Source organism: Pseudoliparis swirei, chromosome 18, assembly GCF_029220125.1.
Source record: "Pseudoliparis swirei isolate HS2019 ecotype Mariana Trench chromosome 18, NWPU_hadal_v1, whole genome shotgun sequence".
NCBI lineage: Eukaryota > Metazoa > Chordata > Actinopteri > Perciformes > Liparidae > Pseudoliparis > Pseudoliparis swirei.
Genome location: NC_079405.1, coordinates 585,248 through 605,823, shown reverse-complemented (window position 1 = coordinate 605,823; position 20,576 = coordinate 585,248). Strand labels below are relative to the sequence as shown.

Genomic DNA, 20,576 nt, shown 5'->3' with positions numbered 1-20,576 from the left:
GTAGGACACAAGCTCATTCATCCAGTGTCTTATTGATGGTGATTTTTCAGATTTCCAGTTAATCAGAATACGTTTTTTCACTGCAGTGCTCGCAAGTAAGATAAAGTATTTATTATAGTAGTTTGCATTGATGGAGCTTGTGTCCCCCAGAATCCATATCTTTGGGTCCTGTTCAATTTGAATTCCTATTATCCTTGAGGTTAATTCAGTGGCGTGTTTCCAAGGTTCTTCTATCAATGGGCAACTCCAGAGCATGTGTAGAAGATCACCGTTTGTCACTTTACATCTCTGACATCTGGGGGAAATGTTGCTGTCCATTTGATGTAACCTGTAAGGGGTGAAGTATGTCCTATGGAATATATTAAACTGAATTTGTCTGTTTTGTGGAGATTAATACCGTCTGTGCCTGTTCCAATAGGTGATACCAGTCTGCCTCCTCGTAGACACATCCTAGGTCTGTTTCCCATTTCCCTTTAGTAGATGTTTTATCATAAACAGGTGACTTTCCGTTGATGATACGGTATATTGAAGATATTATTCCTTTTGTTGATCTGCATAATTTGTGGGTTTCAAGGGGAGTTTCTTTAGGGATATCTGGGAATATTTCTTTAGATTTCTCCTTAACCCAGTCTCTAATTTGTAAGAATTTGAAGAAACTATATTTGGGAAGGTTGAATTTATCATTTAGTTGTTGGAGGCTAGCAAATGTATCATTAATGTATAAGTCAGCAGCTGTTTTAATTCCTCTATCCCTCCATCCCCGCAACACTGAATCCTCTCTGTGGTGTGAGAGGTTGGGATTACCCCACAGCGGTGCCCTTCGAAGAAAAGAAATATTATATCCAGGAGTGAGTGAGATTCCTGCCAAGCAGCAAATGTGTTCAGTATTATTGAATTGTTTGAGTGTGTGGCTACTTTTTTTTTTTGTACCTATGAATGGTAGGTCCTTTAAAGGCATAGACTTCATCTCATGCTGTTCTATTGAGACCATCTAACTTCACGGTTCTCTGCATGCAGCCAGATCCAGATCGGTCGGTCCTGAGAGGCAAGATAATAATGTCTAAAATGTGGTTGGTTAAGCCTTGAATATGGAGCCTGCAGAGAGATGAGTTTAACCCGGGGTTTTTTCATTTGCCATAAAAAAGGGGTTATAATTGTGTTAAGCTCTTTGAAGAAACTCTTTGGAACATTTACAGAGAGACATTGAAATAGGTAAATAAACTTAGGTAAAACATTTATTTTAATAGGATTAATTCTGCCTATGAGAGACAGAGGGAGATCCATCCATCTTTGAAGATTAAGTTTGGTTTGTTCCAATAATTTTATATAGTTATATTTAAATATATGTTCATCCGATTTGCCAATCTGTACACCCAAATATTTGAAACCAGTGTTGCACCATCTCAATGGGTCAGTGAGAGCTCTAATATTGTTGTCCTGTATATTTAGTGGTAGAATCTCACTTTTAGTGTAATTTAATTTATACCCCGAAACTGCACTATATTCTTTGAGGCAATTCAATAGAGGGGGGACTGATGTGTGTGGCTCGGTTATATACAATAGGAGATCATCTGCATAAAGAGAAAGTTTATGTTCACTTGTACCAAATGTAATTCCGGCTATGGAGGCGTTGGAGCGGATGGCGATGGCTCAAGTGCAAAGAGCAGCGGGGAGCGTGGACAGCCTGCAGCCTCTGGTTAGTGAGAAAGTCTTAGACAAGACGTCATTTGTTAAAATATTAGCTTTAGGGGCATTGAAAAGTGTTTTAACATACCGAGTGAATTTCTCTCCAAAACCCAAAGCCTCTAGAGTCCGAAAAAGAAAGCTTGGTTCAATCCTATCAAATGCTTTGTTTGCATCCATAGATATTATTTGCGTAGGATTTTGATTTTTTTGAGTTCAGAATGTGGAGCAGTCGCCGCACATTATCAGCTCCGTACCTGTTTTTGACGAAGCCTGTTTGGTCAGCGTGTATTATCTTTGGTATAACATCTTCCAGTCTGAGGGCAATTAGTTTGGATAGTATCTTATAATCTGCATTTAAGAGGCTGAGGGGTCTGTATGAGTCGCATTTCTGTTTGTCCTTACCCGGTTTCGGAAGTAATGTGAGTGTTGCAATCTCCAATGAGTCTGGTAATTTTTTGTTTTCTAGAGCTTCTTTAATCATGTTAACGATGGGTGTCAGTAGTTTTTTTGAGAAGGTCTTATAATACTCGATGGGGAAGCCATCTGGCCCAGGTGTCTTGTTATTTTGTAAGGAATTAATGGCTTGGAGTACCTCCGTTTCTGATATATCTGCATCTAGCAGATCTCTATCCTCACATAGACACCTTTGACCTCACGGACGACATCCCTGACCTTTGACCTTACACCGGATCAGGAACAACGCTCAAGAAATAGAAAAACACCTTGGAGGGTACAAAAGGGAAGAAAGCCGCTGTGTTGGGCCTGATGACATCACTGTGACATCATCGGGGGCGCATTGTCCCGAGGGCTGCGACTAGCGATTATTTTAATAATCGAGGAATCTGTCGATTCATTTATCAATTATTCGGGACAAAACAACACCATTAATTACCAACCCTTTATTCCAAAACATTAACAGAGATAAGCCCCGCCCCCTCACCGATGTCATTTGCGTACGGTGAGGGGCGGGGCTTATCTCTGTAAACAGTTCTCATGTCCCTCCTCCTGCATGAAGAACTAACCACGAGTCCTGCTTCATAAGTGTTGAGGACATCTCATAAACCTCTGAACATGTAACGCCCTCGTTGGGTTCATAACATTAATATATATATGTATGTATCTGTGTTTATATATGTATATAAATATTAGGGCTGTCAGCGTTAACGCATTAATCTATGCGATTAATTTGGCGGCGTTTTTTTAATTTGTTTATATATATACTTTATTAATCCACAAGGGGAAATTAGTTCTCTGCATTTAACCCATCCTTAGTTATTAAGGAGCAGTGGGCTGCAGTGAAGCGGCCGGGAAGCAACTGGGGGTTCAGTGCCTTGCTCAAGGACACTTCGACTTGCTTCCGGTGTTCGTTGAAGTTTTTACACTCCTCTGAGTGTCAAACCGCGGCAGGACGGTTTAACACTGTTTCCATTTTTAAAACAATTATTTCTCCGCGAAAATAAGGATCATAAATGAGTTTAACTCGTGGATGAATCAGTCGGGTTTCCTCCTGCTCCTCCTTCCTCCCGTCTCCCCCTCTGACACACAGAGGAACGGAGGGGCGACGTGTCGGGTGACGCGGCGCGGAAAGAACTCGTCACACGAAACCTTCACCGTGATTGGTCAATCCGTTTGTTTGTCAACATTTTGGGGAAAAAACAACCAATGAACACTCAGTAAATCACAAAGGACCTCCCACCTCACAGGTAAGGCTCATTTAGCAGCCTGTCAGTCAGAGAGCAGAGAACAGGCACGAGGACAATGAGCCTCATTGAATAGAGCTGAGATTGTTCTGGAATGTTTGATGTAGAACACGTGGGGGTGTGTCACATGCAAAAGACTTTAAACGGTGAATTTTTTTGTTGTTGTAAAATGTATAAAATGCCCCCAGCCTCCAGAGGGTTAACATGACATATGTGAATGTCAGTCAGTTACCAAGGCCACTGGTTCTGCTGTTCAGTGGTAAAGATGACAGGACCAATGGGGTCTCAATAAACTTCTTTTTTTTTACTAATCTGATGTTTCACTGAAGAAACAATTTATCATCCACGATATTAAATACCTCGCTGGCACTTTATAGGTAGGAGCCTCTTAGAAAACACAGCTCTGTGAAGTTTGGTCTTTAAAAAGAAGGAACAAACTTTTAATCGCGATTAATTAATCGCAATTTCAAAATGTGCGATGAATTAGTTCATTTTTTTAATCGATTGACAGCCCTAATAAATATATATATATACATACAGTGCATCCGGAAAGTATTCACAGCGCTTCATTTTTTCCACATTTTGTTATGTTACAGCCTTATTCCAAAATGGATTAAATTCATTATTTTCCTCAACATTCTACACACAACAACCCATAATGACAAAGTGAAAACTGTTTTTTGCAAATTTGTGCACATTTATTAAAAATAAAGAAGGAAAACATCACATGTACAGAAGTATTCACAGCCTTTGCTCAATACTTTGTTGAAGCACCTTTGGCAGCAACTCCAGCCTCAAGTCTTCTTGGGTCTGACTCCACAGCGGGGCTCACCTGTTTCTGGGCAGGTTCTCCCATTCTTCTTTCAGAACCTCTCCAGTTCCATCAGGTTGGATGGGGAGCGTCGGTGCACAGAGATGTTCAATGGGGTTCAGGTCGGGGCTCTGGCTGGGCCTCTCCAGGACCTTCACAGAGTTGTCCCCAAGCCACTCCTTTGTTACTGGGCTGTGTGCTTCGGGTCGTTGTCCTGTTGGAAGATGAACCGTCGCCCCAGCCTGAGGTCCAGAGCGCTTTGGAGCATGTTTTCATCCAGGAGGTCTCTGGACGTTGCTGCATTCATCTTTCCCTCTATCCTGACTCGTCTCCCAGTTCCTCCCGCTGAAAAGCATGATGCTGCCCCCACCATGCTTCACTGGAGGGATGCTGTTGGCCAGGTGAGGAGCAGTGCCTGGTTTCCTCCAGACATGATGCTGGCATTCAGGCCAAAGAGTTCAATCGGTTTCATCAGACCAGAGAATAGTTTCTCATGGGCTGAGAGTCCTTCAGGTGCTTCTTGGCCAACTCTAGGCAGGCCGTCATGTGCTTCTTCCTGAGGAGGGGCTTCCGTCTGGCCTCTCCCAAACAGGCCTGATGTGTGGAGCGCTGCAGAGACGGTTTTCCTTCTGGAAGGTTCTCCTCTCTTCATAGAACAACGCTGGAGCTCTGTCAGAGTGACCATGGGGCTCCTGGTCCCCTCCCTGACGAAGGCCCTTCTCCCCCGATCGCTCAGTCTGGCTGGGCGACTCTAGGAAGAGTCCTGGTGGTTCCAAACTTCTTCCATGTCCGGATGATGGAGGCCACTGGGCTCATTGGGACTTTCAATGCTGCAGACATCTTTCTGTACCCTACGCCAGATCTGTGCCTCGATACCATTCTGTCTCGGAGGTCTATAGATAATTCCTTGAACTTCATGGCTTGGTTTCTGCTCTGATATGCAGTCAACTGTGATACCTTATATAGACAGATGTGTTCTCAATCATGTCCAATCATCTGAATGTAGCACAGGTGGCCTCCAATCCAACATCTCAAGGATGACCAGTGGAAACAGGACCTGAGCTAAAGGCTGTGAATACTTATGTACATGTGATGTTTTCCTTGTTTATTTGTAACAGATTTGCAAAAATTTGCAAAAAACAGTTTTCACTTTATCATTATGGGTTGTTGTGTGTAGAATGTTGAGGGAAATAATTAATTTAATCCATTTTGGAATAAGGCTGTAACATAACAAAATGTGGAAAAAGTGAAGCGCTGTGAATAATTTCCGGATGCACTGTATATGCGTGTGTGTATATATAGAGCTCGGTGACTTTCACACCGACTACAAATGAATGACTTCCGCTTCCAGCGCTAGAGTAGCAGCAGCAGTAAGATCGACCAATGGCGGAGCGGCTCACGGCCGATTGGCTCTCACAACAGGAAGGTCTTTCCTCGACCTCCACACTCGACTCCTGATGCTCAAACATCTCCACGACTTATTGAGCGGCGTGACACAACAAATCGATAATGGATTTCATTATCGATTCTTGCCAACTATTTAAATGGTCTTTTTATTGACTGTATCTATTCGTTGCCTCATTGTCCCGATGATGTCACAGTGATGACATCGGGCCACAGAGGAACAGTGTGACTTTATATTATCTATTTATTATTGTCTAGTAGCTGGGTACAAAAACAAATCCCCCTTTCTTTTCTTTTTTCTCTTCCACCTGAAGTCGAGGGAAGCCATGGTAACGACGGCCTGTTGCTGGGGCGACCGCTGGAGGAGCCCCATCAGCCAATCGCAGACAAGTCGCTGTTGGAGATTGTGGACGGTATCGTGATGATGTACAACCTGAGCGTCCACCAGCAGCTGGGAAAGGTGAGCCCGGAGGATACACACAAACACGCACACGCAGACACACAGATACAGACACACATACACACATACACACACACATATATATGTGTGTTCATACCTTCCCCTTTTCACCCGCTGACTGATGACGCCCCCCCCCCCCCCCACACGCTGTCTGTGATTGGTTCATCTCTTATTGACCCTCTGGGAGTCTGAGTGGTCCGACCACTGACCTCTCTGTTATTGTCACGTCTCTTTTCTAATTTAAAAGATACGACCTCCAGATGTGAACGCAGCCTTCGGAGCTTCGTGTTGAGATTCTTGTTTTTATGAAATAGCTTTTTGGATTTGTCATCATGTCGGCGGATTGTTGGTCTGTTTGTGCAATCTGTGGATTAATCTGTGGATCAATCTGTGGATTAATCTGTGGATCAATCTGTGGATCAATCTGTGGATTAATCTGTGGATCAATCTGTGGATTAATCTGTGGATCAATCTGTGGATCAATCTGTGGAATAATCTGTGGATCAATCTGTGGATTAATCTGTGGATCAATCTGTGGATTAATCTGTGGATTAATCTGTGGATCAATCTGTGGATCAATCTGTGGATCAATCTGTGGATTAATCTGTGGATCAATCTGTGGATCAATCTGTGGCTCAATCTGTGGATTAATCTGTGGATCAATCTGTGGATCAATCTGTGGATCAATCTGTGAATTAATCATCAATCTGTGGATCAATCTGTGGATTAATCTGTGGATCAATCTGTGAATTAATCTGTGGATTAATCTGTGGATCAATCTGTGAATTAATCTGTGGATTAATCTGTGGATCAATCTGTGGATTAATCTGTGGATCAATCTGTGGATCAATCTGTGGATTAATCTATGGATCAATCTGTAAATTAATCTGTGGATCAATCTGTGGATTAATCTGTGGATCAATCTGTGGATTAATCTGTGGATCAATATGTGGATCAATATGTAGATACGTGTGATAAGTGTGTGTGTTGCTCTACTGGTTTCTAGTTGCTCAGATGAAGTTGCTCCTCTGGTTTCTAGTTGCTAAAATGAAGTTGCTCCTCTGGTTTCTAGTTGCTCAGATGAAGTTGCTCCACTGGTTTCTGGTTGTACAGATGAAGTTGCTCCTCTGGTTTCTAGTTGCTCAGATGAAGTTGCTCCACTGATTTCTAGTTGCTCAGATGAAGTTGCTCCACTGGTTTCTAGTTGCTCAGATGAAGTTGCTCCACTGGTTTCTAGTTGCTCAGATGAAGTTGCTCCACTGGTTTCTAGTTGCTCAGATGAAGTTGCTCCACTGGGTTCTAGTTGCTCAGATGAAGTTGCTCCACTGGTTTCTAGTTGCTCAGATGAAGTTGCTCCACTGGGTTCTAGTTGCTCAGATGAAGTTGCTCCACTGGTTTCTAGTTGCTCAGATGAAGTTGCTCCACTGGGTTCTAGTTGCTCAGATGAAGTTGCTCCTCTTGCAGATGGTGGTGGTCTCAGATGACGTCCATGAATACGCCGTTGCCCTGAAGGACACCGAGGAGAAGATCGCACGGTGCCCTGCAAGTGTAAGTGTGTGTGTGTGTATGCGTGACAGTGTGTGTGTGTGACAGTGTGTGTGTGTGTGACAGTGTGTGTGTTGTGTGTGTGTGTGTCCTTCAGCTGATCATAACAGAAACCATTCTTGTCTTCAGTCTGTCAAAACATGTCTAAATATTTCATGGTTAAACACGTCTCCCGGCTCGCGGTGAAGCGGAGCGTGAGTTATTGAGTTTGTTGGCGCGCCAGTCTCAGATAACTGTTAGGATGGCTCCACTGTCACCACGACGACACCACGACTACACCACGACTACACCACGACGACACCACGACTACACCACGACGACACCACGACGACACCACGACGACACCACGACGACACCACGACTACACCACGACGACACCACGACTACACCACGACGACACCACGACTACACCACGACTATACCACGACGACACCACGACTACACCACGACACCACGACGACACCACGACTACACCACGACGACACCACGACTACACCACGACGACACCACGACTACACCACCACCCACCACGACCACCACGGCACGACACACGACTACACCACGACGACACCACGACTACACCACGGCGACACCACGACTACGACTACACCACGGCGACACCGACTACACCACACCGACTACACCACCCACAACCACGACTACACACGACTTCACCACGACTACACCACGACTACGACACGACTTCGCCACGACTACTACACGACTACACCACGACTACACCACGACTACTCCACGACTACACCACGACTTCACCACGACTTCACCACGACTACACGACACCACACACCGACTTCACCACGACTACACCACGACTTCACCACGACTACAACACGACTTCACCACGACTACAACACGACTACAACACCACGACTTCACCACGACTACACCACGACTACTCCACGACTACACCACGACTTCACCACGACTACAACACGACTTCACCACGACTACACCACGACTCACACCACCCACTACACACGACTCACCACGACTACACCACGACTACCACCACCACGACTACACACCACGACTACACCACGACTTCACCACGACTTCACCACGACACCACGACTACACCACGACTACACCACGACTACCACGACTACACCACGACTACACCACGACTTCACCACGACTACACCACGACTACACCACGACTACACCACGACTACACCACGACTACACCACGACTACACCACGACTACACACACACACGACTTCACCACTACACCACGACTACAACATGACTACACCATGACAACATGACTACACCACAACTACTCCACGACTACACCACGACTACACCACGACTACAACACGACTACAACACGACTAATTACAAGGGAGTCGCCTTATTTATAGTTGTTGAAGCAGCCGGAAAACAAAGAGGGGAATTTAACAAGCAACGGAGTTTACATTACTTTACATTACTTTACATTACATTACTTTACATTACTTTACATTACTTTACTTTACATTAATTTACATTACTTTACTTTACATTACATTACTTTACATTACTTTACTTTACATTACATTACTTTACATTACTTTACATTACTTTACATTATATTACTTTACATTACTTTACATCACACGTTGTTACTTTACATTACTTCACGTCCGGCGGTTCGATCCCCGGCTGCACCAGTCCATGTCGAGACACTTGACCCGACATTGCCAGACAAAGTGTGTGAATGGATCGAGTGGTTAGCTGTGGGCAGGTGGCAATGTAACCGTGAAGGATGCCCACAACGCATTCCTTTGTGTGAATGCGTCCCACAATGCCTCCTGTCGGCGCCGACCTCCGCCGGGTTCGTGACCGAAGCCGAGGCGCCGATCCCGTGACGCTGCGCTCTGTCCTTCAGAGGCCGGACATCCTGGACGAGCTCCAGAAGAGCCAGAAGGTGTTCGCGGAGAAGCTGAACCACCTGTGCAGGAGACTGGCCTGGATCAACGCCACCATCTACTCCAAGGTGGCATGCCTGTACTTCTCTCCTGACCACCAGGGGGCGACTACCCTGGTTGTATAGAAGTCTATATCGTGACTCTAATTCCCTCAGTAAACATAATTCATGTCTCAGTCTCTAGTCTCAAGTCTTCTTCTATTCAGCATGATGTCATCATTTAGACTTCATGGTCATTTAGAGTCAGACCATGAAGCAGGGGACGCTTTAGGGGCGGAGCTACAGGGTGATTGAGAGACCATAAATTCAATTCAATTCAGTTTATTTGTATAGCCCAATTTCACAAATTACAAATTTGTCTCGGAGTGCTTTACAATCTGTACACAAAGACATCCCTGCCCCAAAACCTCACATCGGACCAGGAAAAACTCCCAAATAAAGCAGCTTTAGGGGCGGGGCTACAGGGTGATTGACAGGTCGACACCAGAGCTCTATGTCGCTGCTCCACATTCCACATATTGTCACTTCCTGTCCACTGGTTGCAAAAATCATGCAAATAAAAGCAATGTTTTAAAACAATGTGCACAGGCATGTAGCTTATTGACATCCAGGTGGTCATGTTGGTAGAGCGAAGTACGGTTCAGACTGTAGCTGCAGTTTAACATCCGACTGTAGCTGCAGGTTAACATCCAACTAGCTGCAGTTTAACATCCGACTGTAGCTGCAGTTTAACACCCGACTGTAGCTGCAGTTTAACATCCGACTGTAGCTGCAGTTTAACATCCGACTGTAGCTGCAGTTTAACATCAGACTGTAGCTGCAGTTTAACACCCGACTAGCTGCAGTTTAACATCCGACTGTAGATGCAGTTTAACACCCGACTGTAGCTGCAGTTTAACATCCGACTGTAGCTGCAGTTTAACACCCGACTGTAGCTGCAGTTTAACATCCGACTGTAGCTGCAGTTTAACATCAGACTGTAGCTGCAGTTTAACACCCGATTAGCTGCAGTTTAACATCCGATTGTAGCTGCAGTTTAACATCTGACTAGCTGCAGTTTAACATCCGACTGTAGCTGCAGTTTAACATCCGACTGTAGCTGCAGTTTAACATCAGACTGTAGCTGCAGTTTAACACCCGAATAGCTGCAGTTTAACATCCGATTGTAGCTGCAGTTTAACATCCGACTAGCTGCAGTTTAACACCCGACTGTAGCTGCAGTTTAACATCCGACTGTAGCTGCAGGTTAACATCCGACTGTAGCTGCAGTTTAACATCCGACTGGAGCTGCAGTTTAACATCTGACTGTAGCTGCAGCTTAACATCCGACTGTAGCTGCAGGTTAACATCCGACTGTAGCTGCAGTTTAACATCCGACTGTAGCTGCAGGTTAACATCCGACTGTAGCTGCAGTTTAACATCCGACTGTAGCTGCAGTTTAACATCCGACTGTAGCTGCAGGTTAACATCCGACTGTAGCTGCAGGTTAACATCCGACTGTAGCTGCAGTTTAACATCCGACTGTAGCTGCAGTTTAACATCCGACTGTAGCTGCAGTTTAACATCCGACTGTAGCTGCAGTTTAACATCCGACTGTAGCTGCAGGTTAACATCCGACTGTAGCTGCAGGTTAACATCCGACTGTAGCTGCAGTTTAACATCCGACTGTAGCTGCAGGTTAACATGGCTATAAGCCAACGTGTGTGTGCTTCACATCGCTCCCTCGGTAGAGATGTGCTGTGTGTAGTTGTTGTGTAGTAAACACTCCCCTGTCTGTTCTGTGTGTAGTTGTTGTGTAGTAAACACTCCTCTGTGTGCAGGAGAAGATGCTGGACGTGTTCTGGCTGTTGTGCGTCTGCATCCGGACCGTGGAACACGCCGACGCCACCGGCTCTCTGTTCGCCTTCGCCCCGGAGTTCTACCTCAGCGTGGCCATGAACGCCTACAGCGCCCTGAAGAACTACTTCAGCCCCGCCAACAGCATGGAGGAGCTCCCAGGTAGACCACATGAGATCACATGAGACCACATGAGACCACATGAGATCACATGAGACCTCATGAGACCACATGAGACCTCATGAGATCACATGAGATCACATGAGACCACATGAGACCTCATGGGATCACATGAGACCACATGAGACCTCATGAGACCACATGAGACCTCATGAGACCACATGAGACCTCATGAGACCACATGAGACCACATGAGACCTCATGAGACCACATGAGACCACATGAGACCTCATTAGATCACATGAGACCTAATGAGACCACATGAGACCTCATGAGATCACATGAGACCTCATGGAGGAGCTCCCAGGTAGACCTGCTCACATGAGACCTCATGAGACCACATGAGACCTCATGAGATCACATGAGATCACATGAGACCACATGAGACCTCATGGGATCACATGAGACCACATGAGACCTCATGAGACCACATGAGACCACATGAGATCACATGAGACCTCATGAGACCACATGAGACCTCATGAGACCACATGAGACCACATGAGACCTCATTAGATCACATGAGACCTAATGAGACCACATGAGACCTCATGAGATCACATGAGACCTCATGGAGGAGCTCCCAGGTAGACCTGCTCACATGAGACCTCATGAGACCACATGAGACCTCATGAGATCACATGAGATCACATGAGACCACATGAGACCTCATGGGATCACATGAGACCACATGAGACCTCATGAGACCACATGAGACCACATGAGATCACCACATGAGACCTCATGAGACCACATGAGACCTCATGAGACCACATGAGACCTCATGAGACCTCATGAGACCACATGAGACCTCATTAGATCACATGAGACCTAATGAGACCACATGAGACCTCATGAGATCACATGAGACCTCATGAGACCACATGAGATCACATGAGACCACATGGAGGAGCTCCCAGGTAGACCTGCTCACATGAGACCTCATGAGACCACATGGAGGAGCTCCCAGGTAGACCTGCTCACATGAGACCTCATGAGACCACATGGAGGAGCTCCCAGGTAGACCTGCTCACATGAGACCACATGGAGGAGCTCCCAGGTAGACCTGCTCACATGAGACCTCATGAGACCACATGGAGGAGCTCCCAGGTAGACCTGCTCACATGAGACCTCATGAGACCACATGGAGGAGCTCCCAGGTAGACCTGCTCACATGAGACCTCATGAGACCACATGGAGGAGCTCCCAGGTAGACCTGCTCACATGAGATCACATGAGACCACATGGAGGAGCTCCCAGGTAGACCTGCTCACATGAGACCTCATGAGACCACATGGAGGAGCTCCCAGGTAGACCTGCTCACATGAGATCACATGAGACCACATGGAGGAGCTCCCAGGTAGACCTGCTCACATGAGACCTCATGAGACCACATGGAGGAGCTCCCAGGTAGACCTGCTCACATGAGATCACATGAGACCACATGGAGGAGCTCCCAGGTAGACCTGCTCACATGAGACCTCATGAGACCTCATGAGACCACATGGAGGAGCTCCCAGGTAGACCTGCTCACATGAGACCACATGAGACCTCATGAGACCACATAAGACCAGACGTATCGTGGGGGGAATGTCGTGCCGAAGACTTGGAAAGTTTATCCGGCGAAGTCGTTCTCAAAGTGCAAGAGACGCCAAATATATAGAAACAATATGCATTTAAATGCATTCATTTGCTCCCATTTATAAAGTGTTGAACAATTAATTAACATAGATTCTTCTCGAGGTCTTTTTTTTATCAAATGGCGTCGCGATAGTTTGTCGTCTTAAAAAAACAATCATTTGCTGAACAAATGAGAATAACCGAAGTGACAGAAGACGTTAATATGTCGTTATATCCATTTTCTTTGTGTTGGCCTCAGGCTACGATGAAACTCTGACGCAGCTCGCCGCCATCCTGGCCAAACACTTTGCTGACCCACGTATCGTAGGGACAGGTAACGCACACACACAGAAGATGATGTGGATCGAGGACTGTTGATTGGAATGTATTTGCTCTTAAAATAAACTAAAACAATCTCCCTCCTCTCAGACATCAAAGACTCTCTGATGCAGGCCCTCGCCAGCTACGTCTGTTACCCACAATCCCTCAGGGCAGTGGAGAGGATCCCAGAGGAACAGTGAGTGCTGATTGGCTCACAACTCGTTATCTTTACGATGTGTCGGAAGGTTACTTCGGTCAGATCGGACTCCCTCCGCTCTGACTGATTACCATACGTTCACGGAGGAGAGAGTCCGTCATGTTATGATGTCACGGTGATGTCACCGTGACATCACCGTGACATCACCATGCATGATGTCACTGTCAGGGTTCGTCATGGAAAACCTGCAAAAGTCATGGAATTTTAAAATGGTCATTTCCAGGCCTGGAAAAGTCATGGAAAAAACTTAGATCACAAAAGTTTTGGAAATTTGTTATATTCACATGTTCATTTACGCCGAGTTTGAAATAATTCATATGTTTTTGAAAGAGAGACGCTCAAAATATAAGCCGGCATACGCTGTCATACCAGCGCCGTTGCAAGTGAACGCACCGCAACTGGTAAGTTCTCTGGCCACAGCAACAGCAGCTCCTGAAGCGGTCTGGAGATTCTACTGCCAGAGGAGTGTAGATGTAACCATGTTGGTCCTCTGAGTGGCGGCAACACATTAGACATTTAAACATGGGAGACGTTAACGAGCCGTGCTAAAGGAAGCAGACGTCACAGCGCTGAGCCAGCGGAGCTACGGCTAGTGGAGCTACTAGGGCTAGCGGAGCTACTAGGGCTAGCGGAGCTACGGCTAGCGGAGCTTCTAGAGCTAGCGGAGCTACTAGGGCTAGCGGAGCTACTAGGACTAGCGGAGCTACTAGGGCTAGCGGAGCTACGGCTAGCTGAGCTACTAGGACTAGCGGAGCTACTAGGGCTAGCGGAGCTACTAGGGCTAGCAGAGCTACGGCTAGCTGAGCTTCTAGAGCTAGCGGAGCTACTAGGGCTAGCGGAGCTACGGCTAGCGGAGCTTCTAGAGCTAGCGGAGCTACTAGGGCTAGCGGAGCTACTAGGACTAGCGGAGCTACTAGGGCTAGCGGAGCTACGGCGAGGGCGACTGCTACGCCGAGCAGAGCGTCGATACCCGATGCTGTAACAGTGACGCCCTGACTGTGGTGGTCATGTGGCCACTGAAGGTGAACAATTCACTTTGTTCTTTGAATCACCCAAAGGTGCAGCCTGATATGTGACGCTGGTGTTGAAAGCAAACGCTCATCTCTGCTCGCTGTGCTCCTTCACTTCAAGAGTCTCACGTTTAACGAACCACTATTTACAGTCCAACAGATGGATTTGCACATAAAGGAAAACAGTTAGATAACAAGAATACACATTTATATACATGTTTATATGAAAAAACATTTATAGTTTGGTCATGGAACTTTGGTTTAAAGTCATGGAAAAGTCATGGAAATCCATTGGTCAAAATGTGTAAGAATCCTGCACGGTGATGTCACCATGATGTTACGGTGATGTCACCATGATGTTACGGTGATGTCACCATGATGTCACGGTGATGTCACCATGATGTCACGGTGATGTCACCATGATGTCACCATGATGTTACGGTGCATGATGTCACGGTGATGTCACCATGATGTTACGGTGATGTCACCATGACATTACGGTGCATGATGTCACGGTGATGTCACCGTGATGTTACGGTGATGTCACCGTGATGTTACGGTGATGTCACCATGATGTTACGGTGATGTCACCATGACATTACGGTGCATGATGTCACCGTGATGTCACGGTGATGTCACCGTGATGTCACGGTGATGTCACCGTGATGTTACGGTGATGTCACCATGATGTTACGGTGCATGATGTCACCGTGATGTCACCATGATGTCACGGTGATGTTACGGTGATGTCACCATGATGTTACGGTGATGTCACCATGATGTCACGGTGATGTCACCATGATATTACGGTGCATGATGTCACCGTGATGTCACGGTGATGTCACCGTGATGTCACGGTGATGTCACCATGATGTTACCGTGATGTCACGGTGATGTCACCGTGATGTCACCATGATGTTACGGTGCATGATGTCACCGTGATGTCACCATGATGTCACGGTGATGTTACGGTGATGTCACCATGATGTCACGGTGATGTCACCATGATGTTACGGTGCATGATGTCACGGTGATGTCACCATGATGTTACGGTGATGTCACCATGATGTTACGGTGCATGATGTCACGGTGATGTCACGGTGATGTCACCATGATGTTACGGTGATGTCACCATGATGTCACGGTGATGTCACCATGATGTTACGGTGCATGATGTCACGGTGATGTCACGGTGATGTCACCATGATGTTACGGTGATGTCACCATGATGTCACGGTGATGTCACCATGATATTACGGTGCATGATGTCACCGTGATGTCACCGTGATGTCACGGTGATGTCACCGTGATGTTACGGTGATGTCACCATGATGTCACCATGATGTTACGGTGCATGATGTCACGGTGATGTCACCATGATGTCACGGTGATGTCACCATGATGTTACGGTGATGTCACCATGATGTCACGGTGATGTCACCATGATGTTACGGTGCATGATGTCACGGTGATGTCACCATGATGTTACGGTGCATGATGTCACCATGATGTCACGGTGATGTCACCATGATGTTACGGTGATGTCACGGTGATGTCACCATGATGTCATGTTTCCTTTCAGACGTGTCGCCATGATGAGAAACCTGCTGGCTCCGTACGAACAGAGACCCTGGGCCCAGACCAACTGGATCCTAGTGAGGCTGTGGAGGGTGAGACGCACACACACAACTAGACATCGACACACACACACCTATACACATACACACACACCTATACACACACACACATACACACAACTATACACCTACGCACACAGCGTAGCAACACAAGTATTTTGTTGTATTTCATCAAAATACTGAACGGAGGTGTGTGTATGTGTGTATGTATCTGTGTTTCAGGGGTGTGGTTTTGGCTACAGATACACTCGTCTTCCTCACCTGCTGAAGACCAAACCTGAGGACGCCAACCTGCCCAGTCTGCAGAGTAGGTGGTCTCTGTCTGTCTGTCTGTCTCTCTGTCTGTCTCTCTGTCTCTCTGTCTGTCTGTCTCTCTCTCTGTCTGTCTGTCTGTCTCTCTGTCTGTCTCTCTGTCTCTCTCTGTCTGTCTGTCTCTCTCTGTCTGTCTGTCTCTCTCTCTGTCTGTCTGTCTGTCTGTCTCTCTCTCTGTCTGCCTCTCTCTCTGTCTCTCTCTCTCTCTCTCTCTCTCTGTCTGCCTCTCTCTCTCTCTCTGTCTCTCTCTGTCTGCCTCTCTCTCTGTCTCTCTCTCTGTCTGCCTCTCTCTCTCTCTGTCTCTCTCTGTCTGCCTCTCTCTCTGTCTCTCTCTCTGTCTCTCTCTCTGTCTGCCTCTCTCTCTGTCTCTCTCTCTGTCTGCCTCTCTCTGTCTCTCTCTCTCTCTGTCTCTCTCTCTGTCTGCCTCTCTCTCTGTCTCTCTGTCTCTATCTCTCTGTCTCTCTCTGTCTCTCTCTCTCTGCCTGTCTGTCTGCCTGTCTCTCTCTCTGCCTGTCTCTCTCTCTGTCTCTCTGTCTGCCTCTCTCTCTGTCTCTCTCTCTGTCTGTCTCTCTGTCTCTCTCTCTGTCTGCCTCTCTGTCTGTCTGCCTCTCTCTCTGTCTGACTCTCTGTCTGCCTCTCTGTCTGCCTCTCTCTCTGTCTCTCTGTCTGTCTCTCTGTCTGCCTCTCTGTCTGTCTCCCTCTCTCTCTGTCTGACTCTCTGTCTGCCTCTCTCTCTGTCTCTCTCTCTGTCTGCCTCTCTCTCTGTCTCTCTCTCTGTCTGCCTCTCTCTCTGTCTGTCTTCCTTTCTGTCAGTTTAGTTTTAGACTTCTCGTTCTCTTTCACCAGTTCCCATAAACACATTGAGGCCATGTCTGCACCACGTGGCTTCACTTCAACTCACTTTCTCATCTCCATGACGATGACTCATCTGCTTCTCATCTCCATGACGATGACTCTCATCTGCTTCTCATCTCCATGACGATGACTCATCTGCTTCTCATCTCCATGACGATGACTCATCTGTTTCTCATCTCCATGACGATGACTCATCTGCTTCTCATCTCCATGACGATGACTCATCTGCTTCTCATCTCCATGACGATGACTCATCTGCTTCTCATCTCCATGACGATGACTCATCTGCTTCTCATCTCCATGACGATGACTCATCTGTTTCTCATCTCCATGACGATGACTCTCATCTGTTTCTCATCTCCATGACGATGACTCATCTGCTTCTCATCTCCATGACGATGACTCTCATCTGTTTCTCATCTCCATGACGATGACTCATCTGCTTCTCATCTCCATGACGATGACTCTCATCTGTTTCTCATCTCCATGACGATGACTCATCTGCTTCTCATCTCCATGACGATGACTCATCTGTTTCTCATCTCCATGACGATGACTCATCTGTTTCTCATCTCCATGACGATGACTCATCTGCTTCTCATCTCCATGACGATGACTCATCTGTTTCTCATCTCCATGACGATGACTCATCTGCTTCTCATCTCCATGACGATGACTCTCATCTGTTTCTCATCTCCATGACGATGACTCTCATCTGCTTCTCATCTCCATGACGATGACTCATCTGTTTCTCATCTCCATGACGATGACTCATCTGTTTCTCATCTCCATGACGATGACTCATCTGTTTCTCATCTCCATGACGATGACTCATCTGCTTCTCATCTCCATGACGATGACTCTCATCTGTTTCTCATCTCCATGACGATGACTCATCTGCTTCTCATCTGCATGCCTTTCAGGGGATCTGTCCATTGCTAGTTTCCAAAGTAAGTTATTGATCAATCACTCCCATTTCTGATTCTGCTTTCATCTACGTTGTCTTCTTTTTGTAGAAGATCCTCAGTCTCATTCAGTAGATTTTAGATTGGAGATTATATGTAATACATATTTATATATATAGATATATATATAGATATACGTAGATATCTAAATATCTACGTATATATATATATACGTAGATATATATGTATATATATATATACGTATATATTTAGGGCTGTGAAACGATTACAATTTTTAATCAGGTTAATCACAGGTTTCTGTGGATTAATCATGATTAATCACATATATACATTTACAGGGCTCTCAAGACAGGCAAGAGCTCTGAGAAGAGTTGTTGAGGGGGGGGGGCGGGGGGGGGGTTTCAGCGTGAGAAATACGTTGTGTGGCGGGAGTGCGTGAGTTAAGACCGAAATGCGTGACACTTGAGAGCCCTGCATTGCTCACCAGTGCGCGCGCCAGCATCAGAGCTCTGCCGCGCGAGCCGAGAGAAGAGTTGTTGGGGGGGGGGTGCAAGTGACTTTTTTTCGTCCCGATGTGCGCGCACACGCCAGCATCCGAGCTCTGCGGCGCGCGACACGGAGATCGGAGTCGTGTTAACGCGACACTAGAGACAGAATGACATGCTGCTGGAGAGACGACCAACAACAGACGGATTGGAAGCTCATTCTGCGCATGCGTTAAATGCGTAAAAAAAAAAAAACTAGTTAAACCTGAAATTTAATTAACTGAGTTAACGCGTTATTTTTCACAGCACTAGTATATATATATTTGTATATACACTACCGTTCAAAAGTTTGGGATCACCCAGACAATTTCGTGTTTTCCATGAAAACTCACACTTTTATTGATCAAATGAGTTGCAAAATGTATAGAAAATATAGTCAAGACATTGACAAGGTTAGAAATAATGATTTGTATTTGAAGTATTAATTTTTTTCTTCAAACTTTGCTCTCGTCAAAGAATGCTCCTTTTGCAGCAATGACAGCATTGCAGACCTTTGTCATTCTAGCTGTTAATTTGTTGAGGTAATCTGTTGAAATGTCACCCCACGCTTCCTGAAGCACCTGCCACAAGTTGGATTGGCTTGATGGGCACTTCTTGCGGACCATACGGTCAAGCTGCTCCCACAACAGCTCAATGGTTGAGATCTGGTGACTGTGCTGGCCACTCCATTACAGACAGCATACCAGCTGCCTGCTTCTTCCCTCAATAGTTCTGGCACAATGTGGAGGTGTGCTTTGGGTCATTGTCCTGTTGGAGGAGGACATTGGCTCCAATCAAGCGCTGCCCACAGGGTATGGCATGGCGTTGCAAAATGGAGTGATAGCCTTCCTTATTTAAAATCCCTTTTACCTGGTACAAATCTCCCACTTTCCCAGCACCAAAGCAGCCCCAGACCATCACATGACCTCCACCATGCTTGACAGATGGTGTCAGGCACTCTTCCAGCATCTTTTCACCTGTTCTGCGTCTCACAAATGTTCTTCTGTGTGATCCAAACACCTCAAACTTGGATTCATCTGTCCAGAACACCTTTTTCCAATCTTCCTCTGTCCAATGCCTGTGTTCTTTTGCCCATACCAATCTTTTCTTTTGATTGGCCAGTCTCAGATATGGCTTTTCTTTGCCACTCTGCCTAGAAGGCCAGCATCCCGAGTCGCCTCTTCACTGTCGGCGTTGACACTGGCGTTATGGGTACCATTTAAAGAAGCTGCCAGTTGAGGACCTGTGAGGCGTCTATTTCTCAAACTAGAGACTCTAATGTACTTGTCTTCTTGCTGAGTTGTGCACCGGGGCCTCCCACTTCTCTTTCTGCTCTGGTTAGAGCCCGTTGGTGCTGTTCTCTGAAGGGAGTAGTACACACCGCTGGAGGACATTTTCAGTTTCTTTGCAATTTCTCGCATGGAATAGCCTTCATTTCTAAGAACAAGAATAGACTGGCGAGTTTCACATGAAAGTTCTTTTTTTCTGGCCATTTTGAGAACCCACATCTTATCGAACCCACAAATGTGATGCTCCAGATAATCAACTAGCTCAAAGGAAGGCCAGTTGTATAGCTTCTCTCATCAGCAAAACAGTTTTCAGCT

At 46.2% G+C, this 20,576-nt stretch overlaps 1 protein-coding gene across 1 annotated transcript in view; it reads left to right on the top strand.

Annotated features, from left to right (window-relative positions):
* Positions 1–20,576, top strand: part of LOC130207760 (E3 ubiquitin-protein ligase RNF123) — a 101,634-nt gene that overhangs the window by 38,527 nt on the left and 42,531 nt on the right. Inside the window, exons 24-31 of the mRNA XM_056436447.1 lie at positions 5,916–6,061; positions 7,526–7,609; positions 9,496–9,603; positions 11,355–11,532; positions 13,430–13,504; positions 13,600–13,687; positions 16,301–16,388; positions 16,578–16,662. Coding sequence (XP_056292422.1) covers positions 5,916–6,061; positions 7,526–7,609; positions 9,496–9,603; positions 11,355–11,532; positions 13,430–13,504; positions 13,600–13,687; positions 16,301–16,388; positions 16,578–16,662 — 852 coding nt within the window. The remainder of the gene's footprint in view (positions 1–5,915; positions 6,062–7,525; positions 7,610–9,495; positions 9,604–11,354; positions 11,533–13,429; positions 13,505–13,599; positions 13,688–16,300; positions 16,389–16,577; positions 16,663–20,576) is intronic.